General features: G+C 45.5%; 1 protein-coding gene across 1 annotated transcript; it reads right to left on the bottom strand.

The window, feature by feature from the left end:
* Positions 1-17440: 17440 nt before the first annotated feature.
* LOC122203098 (immunoglobulin iota chain-like) lies at positions 17441-17968 on the bottom strand. The gene is given in 3 exon segments (XM_042909676.1): positions 17441-17480; positions 17482-17779; positions 17864-17968. Coding segments are annotated over 3 exon segments (384 nt in total). The 5' UTR covers positions 17910-17968.
* Positions 17969-22291: the final 4323 nt, after the last annotated feature.

Genomic DNA, 22291 nt, shown 5'->3' with positions numbered 1-22291 from the left:
GGAGAGAGAGAAAGAATCTGAAGCAGGCTCCACATCAATGCAGAGCCCGTCGCAGGGTTCTGTCCCACGACCCTGGGATCATGATTGGAGCTGAAATCAACTGTTGGACCATCTGAGCCACCCAGGCAACGCAGGGAAATGCATTTCTTACTGGGAGTTTTGATGCAAAAACTTATGGAAAACACTGTCCTGTGAAACACTGGTTCAGCTCTGCATATGAGACACAGCTAGTTTTTAAATTTACCCTTGTACCTCACCGTTGGCTGACCTGGTGTTCATGTTTGAAAATACCCTTTGGTTTAGGTCTTCTGTGTCCCAGTGTGTCCTGGAGCAGTGTGGTCCTGGTGGCTCATCCATGTTTATGAGGCTCCCCCTAGGGTCCCCCAGAGTGAATTTCATGGATGCCGTTCGCCCTAGGGGAGCCAGGCCATCCCTGGCATCCCCTTGGCATCTGTCCAGCAGTGGTCCTGGGATGCTGTAACATGTCTGGGTCTGTCTGTTCCATGTCTGGAACAGACAGACATAAGGACATCTGGGTATCACATGCAGCTCATGAGGGCCACAATGAGGTCAGACTCCATGGAGGATTGTGACTCTTCTTGGGTCCCTGTGTCCCCCACATAGTGACTGAGTATCCCTGAGGGCCAGGCATTGCATCCTGGGGACCTCAGGGTCTGCAGGAAGTTGGACACGGCACTGAACAGTAACGGGAGTAGGCACCCTAATAGACGTCATGCAGGGGACAGGGACAGCCCCTGGAAGGCCTCTGATTCAGTCTAGCTTCTCCTGATGCTTGGCCCATTCCTGCCTCTGACTTCGGGCTTCTTGCACCTTTGGAGCTGGGGCAAGGCCTGCCCAGGGGTTCAGGTTGAAACCGCTCCCCCATCAGCTCCCCTGAGTGGGTGTGACAGGGTTCAAAAGTGGTGGTTCCACCTGGGACAGCCCCAGGTCTCAGGGAGAAGGGGCTGTCCCTAAGCTTAGTGACCCTAGCTGCCCTCCCACAGCCACTGGGCACAGACCACATCCTCCTATGGTGGCTGAGATTGAAAATCCAGGTCTGGCCAGATCCTGGGGACCCCTGAGGGAGGGGATGGGCCTTCCCAGCCAGTGCAGCTGCAGCAACAACTCTGATGCAAAAACCCAGTCCTTTCCCACCCCCTCCCTGGACTGGATTCAGGCCTGGCCTGAAGGCCCTTTGCATTTCAGGTATATCTTTAATATTTATTTATTTTTGAGGGGGGGCGCAGACAGAGCGTGAGCGGGGGAGGAACAGAGAGAGAGAGGGAGACACAGAATCTGAAGCAGGCTCCAGGTTCTGAGCTGTCAGCACAGAGCCTGACACAGGGCTTGAATTCACCAACTGTGAGATCATGACCTGAGCCAAAGTCGGACGCTTAACTGACTGAGCCACCCAGGCACCTTGGGTTAAGAAAACCAAGGTATTTCTTAAGCCTTGGTTGAAACAAACAGGAAACAAAGCCAATCCTATTCACCCACCTATTCTAAAACTGCTTGTCTTGGAAGTTTTAATGGAGGAAGAGTGGCCACCAGCAATGTCAAATGCTTGTCTGTTTCCCTTGCAGCAAAACTCAGAGGGGTATTCATGGGATTGAGGAAATCAAGGGAGGGCAGCAACAGCCTCAGCCAGGGGTATGGGCCTCCAGGTCCTGCTGGGTGAGGGCTGAGAAAGTAGAGGGTGCAGGGGTGGTAGGGTGGGGGTAACCACCCCCACCCAGGTGGAAAACACTACTGCCAGGGGAAACTGGATGCAGGAGGAGGGAGCTGGCTCCCAGATGCAGGAGGGGCAGTGGCAATCAAAGAAGCAGGGCTGAGAAGCTACAGTTGGAGGGTTGCTCGAGATGCCAAAATAGCCCAGACTAAGTAGGAGGGAGAGGTCTGCAGTTTTAGAACCCAGTGGAGTCAGAGACCAATGGGAAGTCATGTTCTCTGCTTGCCCAAATTTGTGGTTTCAGTGAAAGTGTCTCAATAGGTGAGGTTGAACCAGATAATGAGGGCCAAGGAAGTGCTTCTCAGACTTTGATGTGCATGGAACGCCAGGGATCTTGTGAACATGTGGATTCAGATTCAACAGATCTGGGATGAACCAGACAACGTGTCTTTTAATTTTTTTTATTTTTTACTATTTATTTCCTTTTTTTTTTTTTTTTTAAACAAGTTCCCAGGTGGTGGGGTTGCAGTCAGACTATGGACCACACTTTGAGCCACAAGGTGCAAAGGCAACTCTGTACTGCCCCCTGGCTGCCCTGATGAATGGTGTTTGCACTTGTCCAACAGGTAATGGAAGTCAGTGGTGGTCACCTGGGTCCAGAGGGGCGATCCCCAAAGACAGATCTGATGTCTGCTGAACTGAAGCCGAGATTGAACTGGATTGTCAGAGGGTAGAACCTTCAGAAGGCCATGCCTCTTCGTGTGCATGTGCATACTATTGAGACTCAGGAAATGACAAGAGAGTGCAGATTTGAGGGACTTTTCCATACTTCCCAGTTAGAAGGTACTCCCTGGAGGTGGAGGGAAGGGTGTGGATGGCCTGTAATGACAATAACCCTTTCAGCTCCTTCTCCCTCAGCTGCATTCCAGATAATCCTGCGTAAAATTCCTGCTCACACCATCTTCTGGCCCCCGCACCATTATGCCTTAGCTCTGGGCTGACAATTAAAGCCTCAGGGGGAGAGAGAAAGAGGCTTGCAGAGGATGGAAGTGTTTTCCTTAGACTTTAAGTCTTTTTCATATTTTTCACTTTGAGGGAGTGACGTAAGGTGAAGTCATGTTATCCTGCACTTATGCTCAATGTTTTTTTTTCTTCTGTGAGGGTGAACTAAAACATCTTGTACCCTCCTCCCACCCCTTGATCTGATCCCAAGTATCAGAAACCATATTCAGGATTTGTTCAAACAAGCTCCTTCATTCAGTAATAGTGGTTGGAGACTCTGATCTTTCTTCCTTCCTTCCTTCCTTCCTTTGTCCTTTCTCTTTCTTTCTTTTTTCCTTATCTGACTGCTCATTGAAACTTTTTGTTCTGGGTTCCTTTTGTTCTGGGTTTTTGTGTTGTTGTTTTTTTATGAAGTTTTTAAATTTTAGTTCCAGTATACAACATACAGTGTTATATTAGCTTTGGGTTCCTAGACTCCACTTTAGATAATACATAGAACAACTAAACAGAAGATCAAGAAGGCAATACAGGGTTTGAACAATGTTGAAAGCCAACAAAAGCTAACAGACATCTCTAGAACAGTCCATTCACTCAACAATAGCAGTGTACACATTCTTCTCAAGTGCACATGGAACGTTCCCCAGGATAGACCCTGTGGTAGGTGATAAAATAATTCTTACTAAATTTAAAAGGATGGAAATAATACACAGTATATTCTCCAACCACAAAGTACTGAAATAAAAAAGCAATCACAGAAGCAAATTTGGGGAATTCACAAATATGTGGAAATTGGACAACATGTTCCTAAACAGTTAATGGGTCAAAAGAATAAATCACAAAAGAAATTAGAAAATATTTGTGATGAATGGAAATGAAAACACAACATACCAAAACTTATGGGCAATGATGTCTGGGATATTGCACCAAAGGCACAGGCAACTAAAGAAAAATAAACAAGTCAAACCACATCAATTAAAAAACTTATATGAGTCAAAGGACACAGTCAAGAATGAAAATACCATACACAGAATGGGAGAAAATATTTGCAAATCATTTATGTGATAAAGGATTGATATCCAGAGTGTATAAAGAACTCCTACAACTCAAAACAAAAAACCCGAACCCAGTTTAAAAATGAGCAAAGGATGGGGCGCCTGGGTGGCTCAGTCGGTGAAGCATCTGACTTCAACTCTGGTCATGATCTCACGGTTTGTGAGTTCAAGACCCACATCGGGCTCTGTGCTGACAGCTCAGAGCCTGGAGCCTGCTTCAGATTCTGTGTCTCCTTCTCTCTCTGCCCATCCCCCGCTTGTGCGCTGTCTCTAGCTCTCAAAAATAAATAAATAAATAAGTGTAAAAAAAATTTAATGAGTGAAGGACTTTAACAGACATTTCTCCAAAGAAGATATACAAATGTCCAACTAGTACATGAAAAAATGTCCAACATCACTCATCATTAGGGAAATGAAAATCAAAACTGCAATGAGGCTCCACTTTACATCCTCTGTGATGCCTACTATCAAAAGAACAGAAAATTACCAAATGTTGGTGAGGATATGGAGAAATTAGAACCTTTGTCCACTTGGTGGGCATTTAAAATGGTGCAGCTGCCCTGGAATACAACATAGAGGATCCTCAAAAAATTAAAAATAGAATTACCATACAATCAAGTCATTCCATTTCTGAGTATATACCCAAAAGAATTGAAAACAGGATCTCAAAGATGTATTTGTACACCCAGGTCATAGAGGTATCATTCACAATAGTTAAAAGGTAGAAACAACCTAAATGTCCATCAACATATGAATAAATAGAATATAGTCTATCCATACAGTGGAACATTATTCAAACATAAAAAGGAATGAAACTCTGACACCTGCCACAACATAGATACACCTTGAGAACATTATGCTAATGAAATAAGCCAGACACAAAAAGGATAAATGTGACTCCACTTCTATGAGGTCCCTAGAATAGGCAAATTCATAGAGACAGGAAGTAGAATTGAAGTTACCAGAGGCTGGTGGAGGGGGAAATTAAAATTGTTGTTTAATGGGGGCAGAGCTTCAGTCTGGGAAGATAAAAAAAGTTCTGGATATGGAGGGTGGTGATGGATGCACTCTATTGTGAAAACAATACTACTGAATTATTCACTTAAAACAATGGTTAGAATGGTACATTTTATTCCACATGTATTCTACCACAGTAAAAAAAAGTTAAGAATTCTTAAATTATATCTGACTGGATTAGAGCATTTACCTTCCACTGTGTCCTACATTCATCGCCTGCATGAGTGTGGGGACCCAAAGATTGCTGCTGGATGCTTCCATTCATATAAGAGAAACAGCAAAGGTTTGATGGTTCATTTTATGCATCAACTGCCATGATATGTCCAGATATCAGATTAAACATTATTTCTGGGTGTGTCTATGAAAGTGCTTCTGGAAGAGATTCAAGAGATTAGCATTTGAATTGGTCGGCTGAGTAAAGCAGATGGCCAGCGTCCACACCCATGTCCCAACGTGGATAGGCATCATCCAATCTGTCGAGGGCATGAATAGAACAAAAAGAGAGGAAGGGTGGAACTGCTCTCTCCGTCTGCCTGTTAGCTTGAGCTGGGATATTGATCTAACTTAGACTAGAATCTACACCACTGGCCCCCCAGTTCTCAGGCCTTTGAACTAGACCACTAGCCTGCTGGGCTTCCAGCTTGCTAGTAGCAGATGATAGGACTTCTCAGACTCCATAATCACGTGAGCCAATACCATATAATAAATCTCTAGATATTGTTGTATCTATTTATCTATCTATCCATCCATCTATATCTTCTATTGGTTTTTTTCCCCCTCTGGAGAATCTTGACTAATACAGAAGCTGAAAGTGGACACCTGGGTGGATCAGTTGGGTAAACGGCCAACTCTTGATTTTGGCTCAAGTCATGATCTCATGGTCATGAAATTGAGCCCCGCACGGAGCCTACTTGGGATTCTCTCTCTCTCTCTCTCTCTCTCTCTCTCTGCTGCTTTCCCCTGCTCATACTCTCTCTCTTTCTCCCTCAAAAAAAAAAAAAAAAAAAAAAAAAGGTAAAAGTCAAGAAGAGTATAGGGTTTGAGAATGGGGTAAAATTTTATCTGAGTACAATTTTCCATTAAGAATTTTAAGTATAATTTCGCTGTTTAAATTTTCCACCTGTACATATGATAATCCACCATAAACAAAGTTTTTGGCTGAGTTAAGGTACATGGGGAATATAATTTAACCAAGAGGGGAGGGAGAGGGATCTGGGGATATTTCCAAAAGATAGGAAGAAAGTAGGGCTCTGGGCATCAGGCTGAGCAAGTGTTAGGATGAAAGTGAAGTGGAAGACATGAAGGGGAGAGAGTCAGGGGAGTGGCCCAGATGGCCCCTGGAGGTTGAGCCATGATTGCTCCATGGGCTTCTGTGTGGTCCAGTCAGAAGGTCAACCAGTGGAGAAGTGGAGCTGGTGGTTTCAGATGAGTGACACAGTTTGAAGTGGTGGTCACTTATTCATTCAGAATACCCTAGTGCTTAAAATGCCAGGCATTGTTTCCAGACAATGCCCTGCCCCTCTTCCCTGCCATATCTGGCACCAATGGGAAGATGAGACCCCAGCTCATTGCCCATATGTAGGCCCTTGACAGAGGTTGACTGCCTCTAAACCTTGGTCTGACTTGCAAATAGCCAAAAACACAATACCCAAGGGAGAGCCTTTGAAAAAGACATCTGTGTTACATGCGGTAAATGAGATTCTCCAAGGTATAGAGGGTGAGAAAAGCTCTTAAAAATATTTATATCAGAAACCACTAGGACACACACAAGCCTGACACAGGCATGCAGGTGGGGGGAGGTGTCTCAGATTGTGCAGACCCCTCTGTCTGATGCCTGCCCTGTCTTGCACCTCAGAGATTCTCCCCTGGGTTTGACCACCTGGTTCATGTAGGTAGTGCCCTCAACTGAAGCAGTCTCAATTTTGAAAAGAAATAGAATTTGAGTATTAAAAGCAAAACGAACCAAATAAAATATAAGAAATAACTTGAAAGTGTTTTATTTATCTTAGCCAATAGGAGATGCACATTAGATTCAGCATTAATAATATGATTGCTTGTTCTCTGAGCAAATAATAGCAGAAAAGACTCATTAATGCCTTAAAGGGTGAAGCACAATATAAACACATATTTAAGTCTTTTGTTATTAAGCCTCACAAAAACTTGCCACATTAAAAAAAAATGCAACTATCTCCTCTGTATGCAAAAATATATTTCAGATATATTGAATAGCTAAAATCAAAGCCAAATAAACAATAAAAAAGGGTATTATTAAACCTCGAGTTAGGAAGGTTTATGTAACAAGATGCAGGAGCGAAGAAAGAAAAGATGGAAACGTTCGGCTGCCTAGAAATCCATGTTGGCCATCCCATCTCTCAGAGCAGCATTGGCATCTCCAGGACTTGAATCAATATCTGTCTGGTGTGGGGTCTTGGATCTAAGAAACCCCTCAGGGAAAGACTGAAATTTGACCTGTGACCAGCAGGGTCGCTGTGGCTTCATCCCAGGGTGTCCACACGCCAGCTACTCACAATAGCCTCCAGGTCTGGGGACTGGGCTCCATGCTCACTGATGGAGACTCAGTGGCAGAGTCCGCTGCACCTGGACTTGGGTGCTGCCCCAGCAGCTGCTTCCTGCCTGGCCCTGTCATGGGGAAAACAAGTCCCAGCCAGCCCAGTGTTCCAGATCACTACTGATTTTGAAGGGTGCTCCTCTGCCTCACCCTCTCCCCAGCCTATAGCTGCTGCTTGACTTTCCTCTACTCTCCATGATCTTACAAACTATGAGCCAAAATACATGCATTATCAGATTTCTCTACAGCACCTTTCTCCTCCTCAAACACTTTGTGGTGACTTTGTACTGTTTCCACTGAGCTCAGCTAAACCACATTAACAGAATTCTCTTCTATGCATGGCTTAGCTAGGGTGAGGTATGAGAGAACATTTATGTAAGATCTGGAAGTTGAATGCAAAGCTGTAATCATTATTTCTGTGCCAGCTTCTTCTGCAGGTCACCACCAGCACCAAGGTTAAGGTGAGAGAGTTGCTGATGTTCTGGTCCACACCTTGCTTTCCTTCCCAACTGTGGATCTGGATGACCTAGAGCGAGCACAGGATCAACACTAGAAGAGAGACAGTACCCCTCAAAGATTGCTACTCCTCAGTATGAGGTCCATCCTCATGATAATCCCTTGTTCTGTATCCCTCACAATGATTCTGCTTCTCTAATCAACCCCAGCTGACCTTACCTAGAACCAGGACCTTTGATCTATATATATATATACACATCAGGACTCTCCATTTCCCTCCAACACCTTTCATATTAACATACTCCTCTTGGTCTCCACTGCTAGTACCTTCATTCAACCTCTGGATATTGTAGTAGATGCTGTCAGGAACCTGCCCATATTCCCTCAACACTTGCATTTCTGTTTGACTTTTAGTTGCTATCACCTGGGCATCTCTGGCCATGCACGCCATCTGTGCCTGTGTGCCGGTGGGGGGGGGGGGGACTGGGATGCAAGAAGCAGCTCTCAACCAATGACCAATGAGAGCTGATGCAGTCAGTCTCCCCCATGACTGAGACACCTACAGTTGGTCCTAATGGGATAGTGCTTAAAACTTGGATAAATGGTACCCTAGTGTCAAAAAGATAAATGCTGGAATGCTGGAATTTCCTTGACCTTGAGGAATACGGTCAAAATGAACAGAGAGAGGTGTTCATGCTACAATGGATTTATTATAAAGGACCAGAGAAACAGCAGTGAACCATTTTCCAGAGGGCTCAGATGACATTCCCTTCATGAAGTGAAGCTGATAGGAGGCACTGCCACTCTGGAGAAGCTCAGTGGTGGCTGTCCACCACAGGCTGGGGCTTATGGTGGGGATACTGCCATGGAAGTGGACTAGTCTTTTTCAATGAGTATAGCAAGATGTTTCAGTGGCAGCACCAAACCACAGAGACCAGATGGAAGTACTTACCATGAAGGCAGTGTGGTGGCCTTATGCAAGTGCCCTACCCAGATTTCCTTTCAGAGCACCTGTTGGAGGGGGGTGGGGCAGGAAGGCTGGGAGAAGACATGTAGAATGACAACCCTTATCTGCTTCATTCAGGCTGTTCCCATCATTTTACTGGCTGGGTTACAAATGATGGCCCATTCCTGCCCACATGGACATCCTTAATGGGCAACTTTTGATTGGGGACTCCCCATCAGTCTGGATAAGATTTTTCTAGAACTGCAGTCTGAGATTCGTTCTCACCAATCCTTCTTTCCCTTTCTCCTTTCCCAGGTCTCAGACTTGGTCTTGTCTGGAGTAGCATGGTCTGGAGATTATCCCTACCGATTCTTGCTCCTTTCCCTATGAATCCTTACAGCTATTTGTCCTGAAAACCCTCGCATATATCTAATCCCATCTTGGTGTCTAATTCTCAGAGGAGTCAAACTGACACAGGCAGAAAGGTTGACTCTGGCCCACAGGGAAAAGTGGAAATGATTAATAGACCATGGTGCACCTAGGTATTGGATGTAGAGGCAGTCACATATTGCTTGACTGATGACCACAAATGAGTGAGCCACACCAATGATTCAGCCACACCAATGGAGAGTCACAAACCCTTCCCAGTTTGCAGACATAAGCTATTTCCAGATCCAGAACACATCAGTAGGAAAGCCAGGTCCACTTGAGGGAGGAACTTGCAATATTTCAGAAATCTTTTTCCAAGGGGATCCTCCCATTATTTACCCAAATAAGTGCCCCAGGACATGGGAATATCCAGATATTTTGAAGGCTGTTGACACAGCTTCTGAGGTGACACAGAAGGCAGGATGACAAAAATGCCACCCTGTTAGTTTGCAGGTAACTACAATACAGAGGACTGGTGGTGACTGGATTCCTCCCCATGTCAGTTTCACACTGTGTCCAGTGGGTCTATCTGCAAAACTCGTTGGTGATCATTTTCTGTTTCTGGATGTATAAGTGGTATGAACATACTTAGCTGGTAGAATCCTCATATTCATTCATGACCTGTGGAGCAGGAGTCATTATGACAAAAAAGGCCAAATGCAAGCTCCTGAAATCATGCTCCACCCTCACAAAGCCAATATAGGTGATCAAAAAACCAATATGGCGCATTTAGGTGGAATGGCAGAAAGTATTCCTACCCCCAAAACTTTAAAGAAGATGTGGTGATCCTCATCTTATTACCTTTTAAATCACTCATCTGGTCCTTGAAATTTCTAGTTCGATCAGGGCTAAGAATGGTGACAAACTTAATGGCAGTAAACTTAATCAAGTGGCAACCATAACTGTTCCAGATGTAGTATCATTACCAGAATACCATAGCACTAACTGTATGGAAATTTTTTTTTTACCTCAGGTGTATTAAGACACAATTTACATATATGAAAATGCACCCTCTTTAGTGTATAGTTTTGAGTCTGAACAAATGCATGCAGTCTCACAGCCACCACTGCAATCAAAATATAGAAATTTCCATTACCCTAAAAATCCATCATACCCCTTTGTCATCACTCCCTCCCTCCACCTCCAACCCCTAGCAACAAACTGGTCTCTTTTTTTGTCCCTAGAGTTTTGCATTTTTAGAATGTCATGTAAATGGAATCACACAGTATGCAGCCTTTTTGAAACTGAATCTTTTACATAGTCAACCACACTTGAGACATTCCATGCCTTGCATATATCAGCAGTCACTCATTCATTCGTGTGGCTGAGTTATTATTCCATCGGATGAATGTTCCAGTCATCCATTCACCAATCAAAGAACATTTCTGTTAGCAATTTTTGGTGATTATGAGTAAAGCCACTATAAACATTTGTGTTAAAATATGTTTTCATTTCCCTTGGGTAAATACCTAGGCATATTGTTGAATTGTAAGTAAATGTACATTTAACTTTATACAAAACTGCCAAACTGCTTTCCAAAATAGCTATATCATAATACAATGCCTTTAATAACAGTTATAGCTGTTCCACATTCTTTTAACAAGCTATTCTAACTAGGTGTGTAGTGTTACCTTGTTGTGGTTTTAATTCCTAATGATTGATGGTGTTGAGCATCTTTTCATGTACTTATTGGCCTTCTATATACTTCTTTACTGAAGTATCTGTTCAAAACTTTTCCCTTATTAAAATTGAATACATTGTTTTCTTATTGTTGAGTTTTGAGAGTTCTTTATATATTCTAGATAGAAGCCCTTTATCAGCTATGTATTTTGCAAATATTTCTCCCAGCCTGTGGCTTGTATTTTAGTTTTCTTAACAGTGTGTCTGAAGAAGAGACATTTTTCATTTTTATAAAGATATCAACTTGTTATTTTATGGATTGATAGTACTTTTGTTTGTTACATCTATGAAATCTTTGCTTAACACAAGGTCACAAAGATTTTCTCCCAGAAGTTTTATAGTTTAAGGATTTCTATTTATGACTATGGGATATTTAGAAATATTTTTGGATGTGATGCTACCCAAATGTTTGTCAATGAGAGAGTGGTTATACAAATGTGGTAATCCATTCCATGAAATATTATGCAGCCATAAAAAAGAATGAGTTACTGATACATGCAACAAATTGGATGAACTTCAAGGGAATTCTGCTGAATGAAAAAAGTCAGTCTCAAAAGACTACCTACTATATGATTATGTTTCTATGACATTCTCAAAAGGACAATTAAAGACAGAGGATAGATGAGTGCTTGCAGGGGCTGGGGATAGAAGGGATGAGGAGAGGGTGTGGCTATAAAGGGGTAGCATGGAGGAGCCTTGTGGTGATGGTAGAGCTAAATATCTGGATCAGTGGTGATTGTGCAAAGATACATGTGATAACATTAAATGAGCACAGGTAGAATTAGAGAAACCAAAATAAGATCTGGATTATACCAATGTCAACTTCCTGGTATTGATGCCGTACTATAATTATGGAAGATGTTAACAAGCTGGGGAAAAGGTGCATGGAACCTCCCTGTACATTATTTTGCCATTTCATGAAAATCTATAATTATTTCAAAATTAAAAATTTGGAAAAATTCAGTTGCAGATGTTTTGACACTTTCTGCTAAAAAACCACAATACCATGATCCCATCTAATAAAATTATTATAATCCCCTAATAGCTAGTATCTGCTACCCAGTCAAATCTCCACAATGGTCCACAAGATGATTTTTATTTATAGCTACTGTTTTGGAAATTTTGTTTGTTTGTTTGTTTTTTGGTTTGGCCTGAAAAGAAGACCTAATCTCAGTGCATACATTCTGGTTACTTGTTAGATACCTTCAGACTCTTCATTTAAGAATATATACACCTTTTCTTTCTTGATAATCACTTTTCTGACAGTCCAAGCCAATTTTCTTTTCCAGCGTTCCACAGTCTGGGTTTGTCTGGCTGTTTTCCTGGGGCCCCTGTATTTCATGAGAACTGGGAGTAAAAGCTAGAAGCTTGACTATCTTCAGGTACAATGTTTTCAACTCCACTGGCATAGAGTACTTCCCATTATTCCCTCCAGAAGGGACCCGTGTTGGATCATCCCATTAAGACAGAAGCCAGGATGGAGTGCCTGGGCGATTCATTTGGTTAAGTGTCTGACTTCGGCTCAGGTAATGGTCTGGAGGCTTGTGGGTTTGAGTCCTGTGTCGAGCTTTCTGTGTCAGCACAGAGCCTCATTCAGATCCTCTGTCTCGCCCCCTCTCTCTGCTCCTCCCCCCCCCTTCTCTCTCTCTTAAATATAAATGAACATTTTTTAAAAGAGAGAGAAGCTAGGGTTGAGCCCTGCATGGGAGGTGACTCTGCATTGAAGGTGACAGCCAAATTTCTCCCATGGAAATGTCCATGTTCCTTTTGTGAGTAGACTTGTGGGATGACATGACTGCACCAAGCACATGCTTTGTACCCTGCTAACCAAGAATCCAAGAGTTTTGGCACATATCTATGGTTCTTGCCTTAATCATTACTATGATCACATTAAGCATTGCAAAAGACTGATTTTCCCATTCCGGGGGTCTCTTTCCTTGTGTAAAACCCATTTCTCCATTCAGTGTGTTCTAAATCATCATCCCTTTGAGAAGTAGCTGGAATGAAAATTGACCCACATTTGTGTAAATACTGAAAACAAAATTAAACATACTGTTTTTGACATATCCACCTGTTCCTGATTACAGACCAATTTGAATGGGCTTCTACTGGTCAAAAACAGAACTTCCAATAATTGCAATGGATTTAAACACCTCAGATATGCTTATATCCATAGACTTAGCATGACACTAACAAATCAAAGTTGGATGAAGCTGGCACACAGCCTTGTTACTTTGATAGTTGGTTAAAAAAAAAAAAAAAGGAAAAAAGATCAAATATTTATCCTGCCTTTGCCATACACATAGTTCCTCAGGTGACTAAATCCCTGATGAGGGGAAGTTTTCTTACCAAAGGAAGAAGGAGGAAGGCAAGAATGAGGACATCTCCAGCTAGCACCCAGTAATGAACGAATGGCTTTGGGCATTGTGCTCCCATCACAAATACACAATTTAGAATGAAACACAAGAGGCTTCCATGTCCTAAAGGGCCTCTGGAGGCTAATTCCACCCTCCCCTGTTGTGGGGACCACTTCCTCGAGCTCGTCTTGCCAAACTGTGTCACAACCACTCTGACTGTCTATATGCTCCGGGAACCCCTTGCATCTTCACTCTGTCTGCTTGGCATGCTCCAGCCCTCAAGACCCTTGGGTCTTCCTCAGATTTCAAGGGTCTCAGGGTCTAACTCAGGTCAGAATGGTGGGTTCCCTCTTCAGTACCACTGATGCCATACCAAGCCCATCGGGTTCTGTGTTTCTGTCTCAAATTTGTGAGCTGTGTCAAGCATTTCTGTCACAGACCACAGCTCTGAGCACCACACACCTTTGTTCTGTGTCACACCTGGGAGCCCTGTAGAGAGAGGCTTAGGGGTGATGGGGGTGGGGGAGCTCTTTACAGTATCAGCGACCAGATCCCCCCTCCTCTCCAACATCTCACTCCTCTGTTACTGATTCAGAAAGTTCTCCCTGCATCGGCCGATTTTGACCTATTCCTTCCCACACCATTCCCAGTTGCTGTACACCATCACCAGCTTCATATGTAAGGCATCAGAGGTGTGTGTGTGTGTGTGTGTGTGTGTGTGTGTGTGCATATGTGAGAGAAAGACTCTGACAGAAAGACAAACAGATGGACAGAATGTGGCCACTCACTGATGTGACATGATTTCCCTTCTTAGGGAATCCCAATGACCCCAGCCGTCTCAGGGGATCTTAGAATGAATGAATGGCAGGGTCTTTGCAACTCAAGAATTCATTCAGTTATGTGATCAATTACTCATTCACCTATTCGCTCAACTCTGTTATCACCTCATGTTTACCAGACACATCAAATGAGTAGAAGAGATCCTGCCCACCAAGAATGTGCAGATTAGTGAAGGAGAGAGACCTGCAGGGTAAATTTAGATCTGTCTGGTAGGTGCTAAACATAGTTAGGAAAACACAATAGCTGCACATGACAGGAAGCTAGTAACTGCCTAAAGAGGTCAGGGAAATCTTGGCCAAGGAGTGAGATTTGAGATCACTGTGGAGCCCAGAGTTGGGGAAGTCAGCTGGAGGACACTGTAAAGGGACAGGGAGTTCTGTCTGCAAATGAATGGCTTAGGAAAAGCGTCCGAAGCAACCACAAGGATGAGGTGTTGGATCAATTGCAGATGAATTAATGTGGCAGAAACACTGAGGGCAGGTGGATAAGACCTTGGACTTGGGACCAGATCTGGACCAGTTTCCGAAGGCTTGTCACGAGAAGGAGTCTGAATTCAATCCTTTCAATCTGTACGGTCCTGCCCAAGACACAGACGGCTGTTGGTCACTTGGAAAGTAGCTGGTCCAAACAGAGAGGAGCCACGAGTGCAAACTACACACTGGGTTTTGAAGATTTTGCATGACAACAAAAGAGTTTAAACCGTCTCATAGCTAATTTTTAGATTGCATGCCAAAATGATAATACTTGGGATGGATGGAGTTAAATAAAATGTACTATTAAAAATCATTGTGGGGGCGCCTGGTGGCTCAGTCGGTTGAGCGGCCGACTTCGGCTCAGGTCATGATCTCGTGGTCTGTGAGTTCGAGCCCCACAACGGGCTCTGTGCTGACAGCTCGGAGCCTGGAGCCTGTTTCAGATTCTGTGTCTCCGTCTCTCTGACCCTCCCCCGTTCATGCTCTGTCTCTCTCTGTCTCAAAAATAAGTAAAACGTTAAAAAAATTTTTTTAAAAATCATTGTGGGGCACCCAGTGGCTCAGTTGGTTAAGCGTCCGACTCTTGATTTCAGCTCAGTTCACGATCTCACGGGTTGTGGGGGCAAGCCAAGGAGTTGGGCTCTTTGCTGACAGTGAGGAGCCTGCTTAGGATTGTCTTTCTCCCTCTCTCTCTGTCCCTCCTCCACTTGCACACGCATGCTCGCTTGCTCTCTCTCTCTCTCTCTCTCAAAATGAATAAACTCACAAAAATCATTTCACCTGTTTCTTATTTCCTTCCTCAAAAAATGTAGCCAACAAAAAATTGAAAATTGCAAATGTGGCTTGCATATGTGCCTTCAAAGGTGAGAGACAAAGGTTGGAGAGGAGTGCAGGCAGGACCAGATCTGGGAGTGAAAATGAGGAGGAGCTGCAGCAGGGGACAGGCAAGAGGCCAGCCAATGGTGGAGGTGAAAAATGACTCAGGCTAAAGGAATGGACTCAGACTTGACAAGGAGGAAGGCCAGGCCTGGTCACTGATGAGGAAATATTAACACTACTCTTTTGTGGAGGAGCCATTAAAGTGCTTTATAGAAATCAGTCAGTGCTATTATGATCCTCTTTACATACAACAAAGGGGATGTTGGCCTAGAATTCCAATGGCCCTTCCGGGGCTGACCAGAGCTAAGACTCACACTCTGGCTGGCCTGAGGCCCAAGTCCAGGGGCTCACCCTGCATGGATCTGGTGGGGCAGAGCGTTAGGATAATGGAGGAGCCCAACCTGACTCTCTGCTCTCTGGGTTTCTTGTCAAGGCATGGAATCCCAGAATCACAAAGGATGAAAGCAGAACAGCAGGTTAAGTGGCCACCTGGCTGGCCTTTAGGAACATGGGCCTGGGGGCCCCTGTCTGGGGGCAAAGGTCTGATGCAGGAAGAGTGCAGTGCATTTGAGGAAGTAGAAGCTCAGAGGGTACCTGGAGCGTGGCATGAGCTGAGACCATTGTTTTGCACATGTGGAAGGGCCAGTATTGACACATGCCCACTCTCAGGGGGACCCCTTGATAAAGGGACACTCTCAGCCAAGTTTGGGATCACAGGGGAGATGGTTTGCCTGCCACCTCTCTGAGTTTGAGGCATGTCCACTCTATGTACCTATGTACATGGTCTCTCTCTGCAGGGCACATCTCGACCCACCACCCAGGGGCTCAGGATGCTGTGCTATGGGTCAGGCTTGCAGGAATGCACCTATACCCTCTTCACCCAAGAAGCCTATCAGTGAGGCCACGCCCCCTACCTGCAGGTTTCTCCAGGGGTCCAGAGGTTTCCATGGAGTTATCAGATAGGAAGAAGTGAGGTTCACCTTGATTATCCCACCAAACATGGCTAGATTGAAACCCAGTGGCAGTAGTGTTTCGCCGGAGCAGGGGCTGGCAAGCTCTGGTGCCATATCTGGCCCAGCCCTATGTTTCTGTAAATAAAATTAAGTAGGAGCACAGCCATGCCCATATGTTTACATAGTATTGCCTGTGGCCGCTCTCACATTATAAGGACAGAACAGAGTAGTTGGGACAAAGATCATATGGCTTGGAAAGCCCAAGTGATTTACTATCTGGCCCTTCATAGAAAATATCTGCCAGCCCCTGCCACTCTCTTGGGCCAAAGAATACGCCCATTTCTCTCACCGAGATCAAGGGTGTTTAATCAAGGTGATTTTGCCACCTGGAGGGCATTTGGCAATGCCTGGAGACATTTCTGGGTGTCATCATTAGGGGCAGGAGGGCACAGGTGCTGGCATTTGGTGGGTAGAGGCCAGGGATGCTGCTGGACATCCTACAGTGCACAAGACAGCCTCACAACAGAGAAGTGACTGTCCCAATGTCAGAATACCGACGTGGAGGACCCGCTCCAGACCTATCACTCAGGACCCACTGTCCTCCCCAGAGGCCCAATAGAGGCGTTTTCTAAGTTGTTGACCCTGTAACTCCTGCACAATAGAGCAGACTGTCCTCAACAGAATCGTCCCCCAGGGTGCAGCTCCTGCCCCTCAGAACCCACAAGAGCAGGGGCTAGCATTTTGCCTAGCCAGTCTCCTGGGCTATCACCCTAGGCTGGTTCTAGGATGCATTCCACTCATTCTCACCTTTCCCAGAACATCTGGGGCCTCCTCAGAACAATTCAGCACACCAGACATACAAACTCAGCAAGACAACTTCTCAAGACACAAGCAACTTTAATCCCCAAATCCCACATTCAGGGGGGTCTAAGCAAGTTTCCGGACAGGAAGAAGCTGAGCGGCTTTCTCCTTTGCTCTGTGAAGCCCATAGCCCACCCTCCTTGCCCACACTCGCCTCTTTCTGAGGAAGTGTGCCCTTTGGTCTCTAGTTCAACGTGTGTCTGGGGGTGCTGGGGACCCCAAAACAGCAGGCTCCTTTTCTTCCCTTCTCTCTCCCCTCATCTCCCTTTCTTTATCCAAGACCTGGAATCCCAGAGAACAGTAATACATAGCCTCATCCTCAGGCTGCAGCCCAGAGATGCTCAAATAGCCCGTGTTCTTGGCCACATCTTTGGATCCAGAGAAGCGAGGGGGAATCTTGAAGCCCTGGCTGTGGTCTGAGTGGGAGAAATATCTCAGCAAGAATCTTGGAGGGTGGCCGGGCCTCTGCTGGTACCAGTAGATGTTATAAATCCTGACATCGTAGTCTCTGCTCAAGGTGCAGGCCAGACGGATTGTTGTTCCAAGGGGCGAGGACACAAATGGTGGCTGGTTCAGCATGGGCTGAGAGACACAGCCTGGGGACAGAGAAGCACCTGAGCATCAAGGCAGAAGAGGGCAGGGGATGGGGCCAGGGGTTGTTAGCTCTGGGGTGTTCTCACCTGCCCAGTGGGTGAACAGTGCCAGCAGGACAGGAATCCACGACATGGTGCTGAACTCTGTCTTCTTTGTGCTGCCAGGGCTCCTGGGACCATCTCGGGGCTGGGCCAGCATCCGCCTGCGCCCTCCCAGGGGTGGGGTCATTGCACGCCTGGTTCTCAGCCACCACTTTCCTGAACTTTCTTGAGTTTGCAGTGTCGGTTGGGGAACGGCCACATGGCAGCCTTTGTGGCTCTTTCCTTAGCCCCATGGGAGCGTCCAGGGAGGAAGCACCTGCCTGAGGCTCATGGACCACTGCCCAGGAGGCCAGCCTGCAAAGTTGGATCCCTGAGGTAGAGTAACCTCACCATCCTCCTGAGGAAGCTGAACCCCACAGAAATCTGGTTCTTGTCCAAATTCACATGCCTGGTGAAGCAGTAGAGAGGACACGTCCTCACGGGGGTGAAAACACTTGCTTTGTACAGCAGAAATTCTGGGGTTCTGGGGTGAGTGGGATACTCTGTCCCCTTCCACACTCCTGCCATTCCGTCCCACCAAACCCAGCCCCCTTTCCCTCCTAGAATGTAGCAGCAGGGACCCACAGCTTCTGAGAAGGAAGCACCAGGAGGGCCTTGGGGGCCCCCACCTGGGGCTCAGGGCAGGTGGGGGCAGAGGTAGAGCAGCCTCTTCCCCCATCAGCGTCCTGCAGAGGCCCAGCCCCAGCTCTTCTGACACTCTGCTCTTCACAAGTCTCCCCAGGGAGTGGGTAAGGCAGAATCCCCTGGACCTCAGCCCACTCCTTGGCCAGACCCTGCACCTAGACGATCTATTGGTCCCATCCCTGTTCCACCTGAGTTTGACCCCGTCACCAAGCATATCCCAAGGCCTGAGGCCTGCTCTCTGCTTAGCACTACCCACAAAACTGTGTGGGTTGTGTAGCTGGAGGCTGTTGGGATGCTCAGATGAAGACTCATGTACCTCAGTTAATCAGGGTTCTCCAGAGAAACAGAACCAATAGGATATATACATAGGAAGAGATTTATTATGAGGAATTGCCTCTCCCAATTATGGAGATTGCCATGATCTGCCACGATCTGCCACGTGCAGGTTGTAGACCCAGGAAAGCCAGTGGTGCACCTCAGTCTGAGTCCAAAAGCCTGAGAACCAGAGGAGCTGATAAAGCCCAGTCCAAGGGCAGGAGAAGACCAATTTCACAGCTCAGCAGGCAGACAGGAAACAGAAAGGGGTGAATTCTACCTTTCTCCCCCTTTCTGTTCTGTTCAGGCCCTCCATGGACTGGAAGATGCTCACCTGTGTGGGGAGGGCCACCTGCTTTCATGAGTACACTGGTTTAAATGCTAATGTCATTCAGAGACACCTTCACAGACACACCTAGAAATAATGTTGAATCTGGGCATCCCTTGGACCACATGAAATCAACCATCTCACTCCATTGTCCCTTCTCTCCTCATCTCAGTCTAGAACTTTCTCAGCAAGGCACAGCCACAGAGGGAAGCCCAGGGAGTAAAGGGGGCTCTCAGCTCTTCCTCTGGTGGAGGCAAAAGAAAGAAGAGAAAAACAAAATGAGTCACTCCAAGGTGTGGATGATCTGAGTTGCTATTTAAGAGCCATAAGCAGAACCAGACACTGGGATGAGAACACATTGTTGTTTTTTTAAGTTTATTTAATTGTTTTTGGAAGAGACAGTGTGCACCTGAGTGGGAGAGGGGCAGAGAGAGAGAGAGGGAGAGAGAAAATCCCAAGCAGGCTCTGGGCTCACAGCTTGGGGCTCGATCCCAGGAATGTCAGATCATGACCTGAGGCAAATCAAGAGTCTGACTCTTAACCATCTGAGCCACGCAGGTGCCCCAAGAACTCATTTTTAATTCTAGAAAGGGTTGCAAGATGATCCACATCTGCAACAATTTTGAGAGCAGAGTGCAGAAAAACACCCAGCTGTGACTTTGTCTCCCCTTGGTGCTAGCAGTCTGCCAATCAGCTCCTTCTGGTGTCTGTGCTGAAGGTCTTTGAGGTCATCCTGACAGTAGGTACCCAAAGAGCTCCCAGCCCATGTGAAAGAAATCCACTTCCAGGGAAGGAAAGGAAGCAGAAGGGGTTGCCCACTGGCTACACGCCTATACACACCCCACTATTACAGGTGTGCTTGTCTGGGGCTTATTATGAACAGCAAAAACTCTTCTGTAGTTCTAATCACTTAAGAAACTCCAAGAGTTTCAGGAGCTCTCTGCCAGGAACTGGAAGATCAAATATTTATATCTTGTCATAAATCACAATATCACAGGCTGGTGCTCCTAAGTGGGGAAGCCACATTTACTGACATTTTAGGAGAAATTGGGATCTGGATTTTTATATGACCTCTTCTTTCACTCAGGCTGTTCTTTGAGACTCTTTGGTTAAGAGCAGCCACTATGAATATCCATGGTCCCTGCCCCCATGGAAGTTAGAGTCTAGTGGGGAATCCTAAGTAAGTACAGTTGGCCCTTGAACAACTCTGGTTTCAACTGTGTGGGTCCACTGATATGTGGATATAGGACAGTATAAAAGTTTTCTCTCTTCCTTGTGATTTTCTTAATAACATTTTCTTTTCTCTAGCTTCCTTGATTGTCAGAATACAGTATATAATACATATAACATACAAAATATATGTTAATTGTTCATGTTATCACTAAGGTTTCTGTTCAAAGTGACTATTATAGTTAACTTTTGGAGGACTCAAAAGTTATATGCAGATTTTCAGGGTGCCTGGGTGGCTCAGTTGGTTGAGTGTCCAACTTCAGCTCAGGTCATTATCCCGCAGTCTGTGAGTTCAAGCCTTGCTTCGGGTTCTGTGCTGACAGCTCAGAAGCTAGAACCTACTTCGATTCTGTATCTCCCTCTCTCTCTTCCCCTCCCCCACTCACGCTCTGCCTCTCTCTCAAAAAGAAATAAACATTAAAAACATTTTCAAGTTATAGGCAGATTTTCAACTGTGTGGGGTGTGGGCACTCATGTTGCTTAGGGGTCTGGTATAATTACATCTACGTGTCTTAGTAAGTGTCCAGGAGAGACTCCCCAGGAGAATATTATGGCATAGGGGTCATCAAAGGCCCCCTGAGAAGGGGAAAATGGGGTGATACCTGAAGGGTAGAAATAGCCAGCTCCACAATGTGTAGGGCATATGTACCAGGCAGAGACATGAGCGTGTGGGAAAGCCCTGCTTCAGGAGACTGTGGTGTGTGGAAATAGAGGAAGCCAGCGTGTCTGGGACCTAGAGAACCAACACAGCTGAACACTGCATACACACAGAAGCAGAAGCCATGGTGCCCTGGTGTCTGCCCCACAGCCCAGCCTCCTCGGCCACCCCCAGCTACCTGTGATGCCTGACAGGCTGTGGAGCCCCAGGACAAAGAAGAAAAGATGGTCTCTAGTTGCCAGGAGCAAATCTCACATTGGCAAAGAACAGAGAGTGTGCATGGCATCATTCAAGAACAACTCCTGACTTTGTCCAAGAAGCTGTCTTTTGAGGTCTTGGTGCCGGTTGGGCCTCTTGCCTTTGTTCCAGGGAGGCATGTTGATACCAACAAATTGGCTGTCCTCCTTGGGGACAACTGGTTTTGTCAGTGCTCTGCAAAACAAACAGTGGGTCTCATAGAGCATGGGAAGGAGTGTATAAGGAGAGCCCTGGATGACGTTGAAAAGGTGATGAAAAACTTTAAATCTAAAGTTGGATTCCTGGTGGATTTGCAGGACAGGGTGGGTGTTGGGGAAGGTGATCTTTAAAAAAAAAAATTATTAAGGGTCTGGTGATCTTTTTGACATAAGAGAACACATTTAAAACAACTTTGGGGGTGCCTGGGATGTCTCAGGCAATTGGGTCCGACTTCACCTCAGGTCATGATTTCACGATCCATGAGTTCAAGCCTTGTGTCGGGCTCTGTGCTAACAGCTCAGAGTCTGGAGCCTGCTTTGGATTCTGTGTCTCCTTCTCTCTCTGCCTGTCCTCTGCTCCCACTCTGTCTCTTTCTCTCAAAAATAAACATTTTAAAAATTATAAAAAATAAAAAATAAAATAAAACCATTTTGTATTGAAAAGAAAAGCCTAAGGCTGCCTAGATGTCTCAGCTGGACCTAGCATCTGACTTGATTTCAGCCCAGGTCACGATCCCAGGGTCGTGGTATTGAGCCCCGCCACAGGATCTGCACTGAGCATGGAGACTGCTTAAGATTCATTCTCAATCTCTCTCTGTCTCTCTATATTAAAAAGAAAGAAAACCCCAAATTGCACACAAACCTCATTCAAAACCCAAAATTTGACATTTTGAAAATGACACAAAGTCCAAGGGTGTTTTGCTTATGGATGAAAAACTGTGGGCCTGGCTGGAAGAGCAGGAGAGATAAGAAAACCTGCTGAGTGAACTTGACAGTAAGCTGGAGTCAGGGGTCACATATAG

This window comes from Panthera leo, chromosome D3 (assembly GCF_018350215.1).
Source record: "Panthera leo isolate Ple1 chromosome D3, P.leo_Ple1_pat1.1, whole genome shotgun sequence".
Lineage (NCBI taxonomy): Eukaryota > Metazoa > Chordata > Mammalia > Carnivora > Felidae > Panthera > Panthera leo.
Note: the sequence above shows the minus strand (reverse complement) of the source record. Positions and strands in the feature narration are given on the sequence as shown.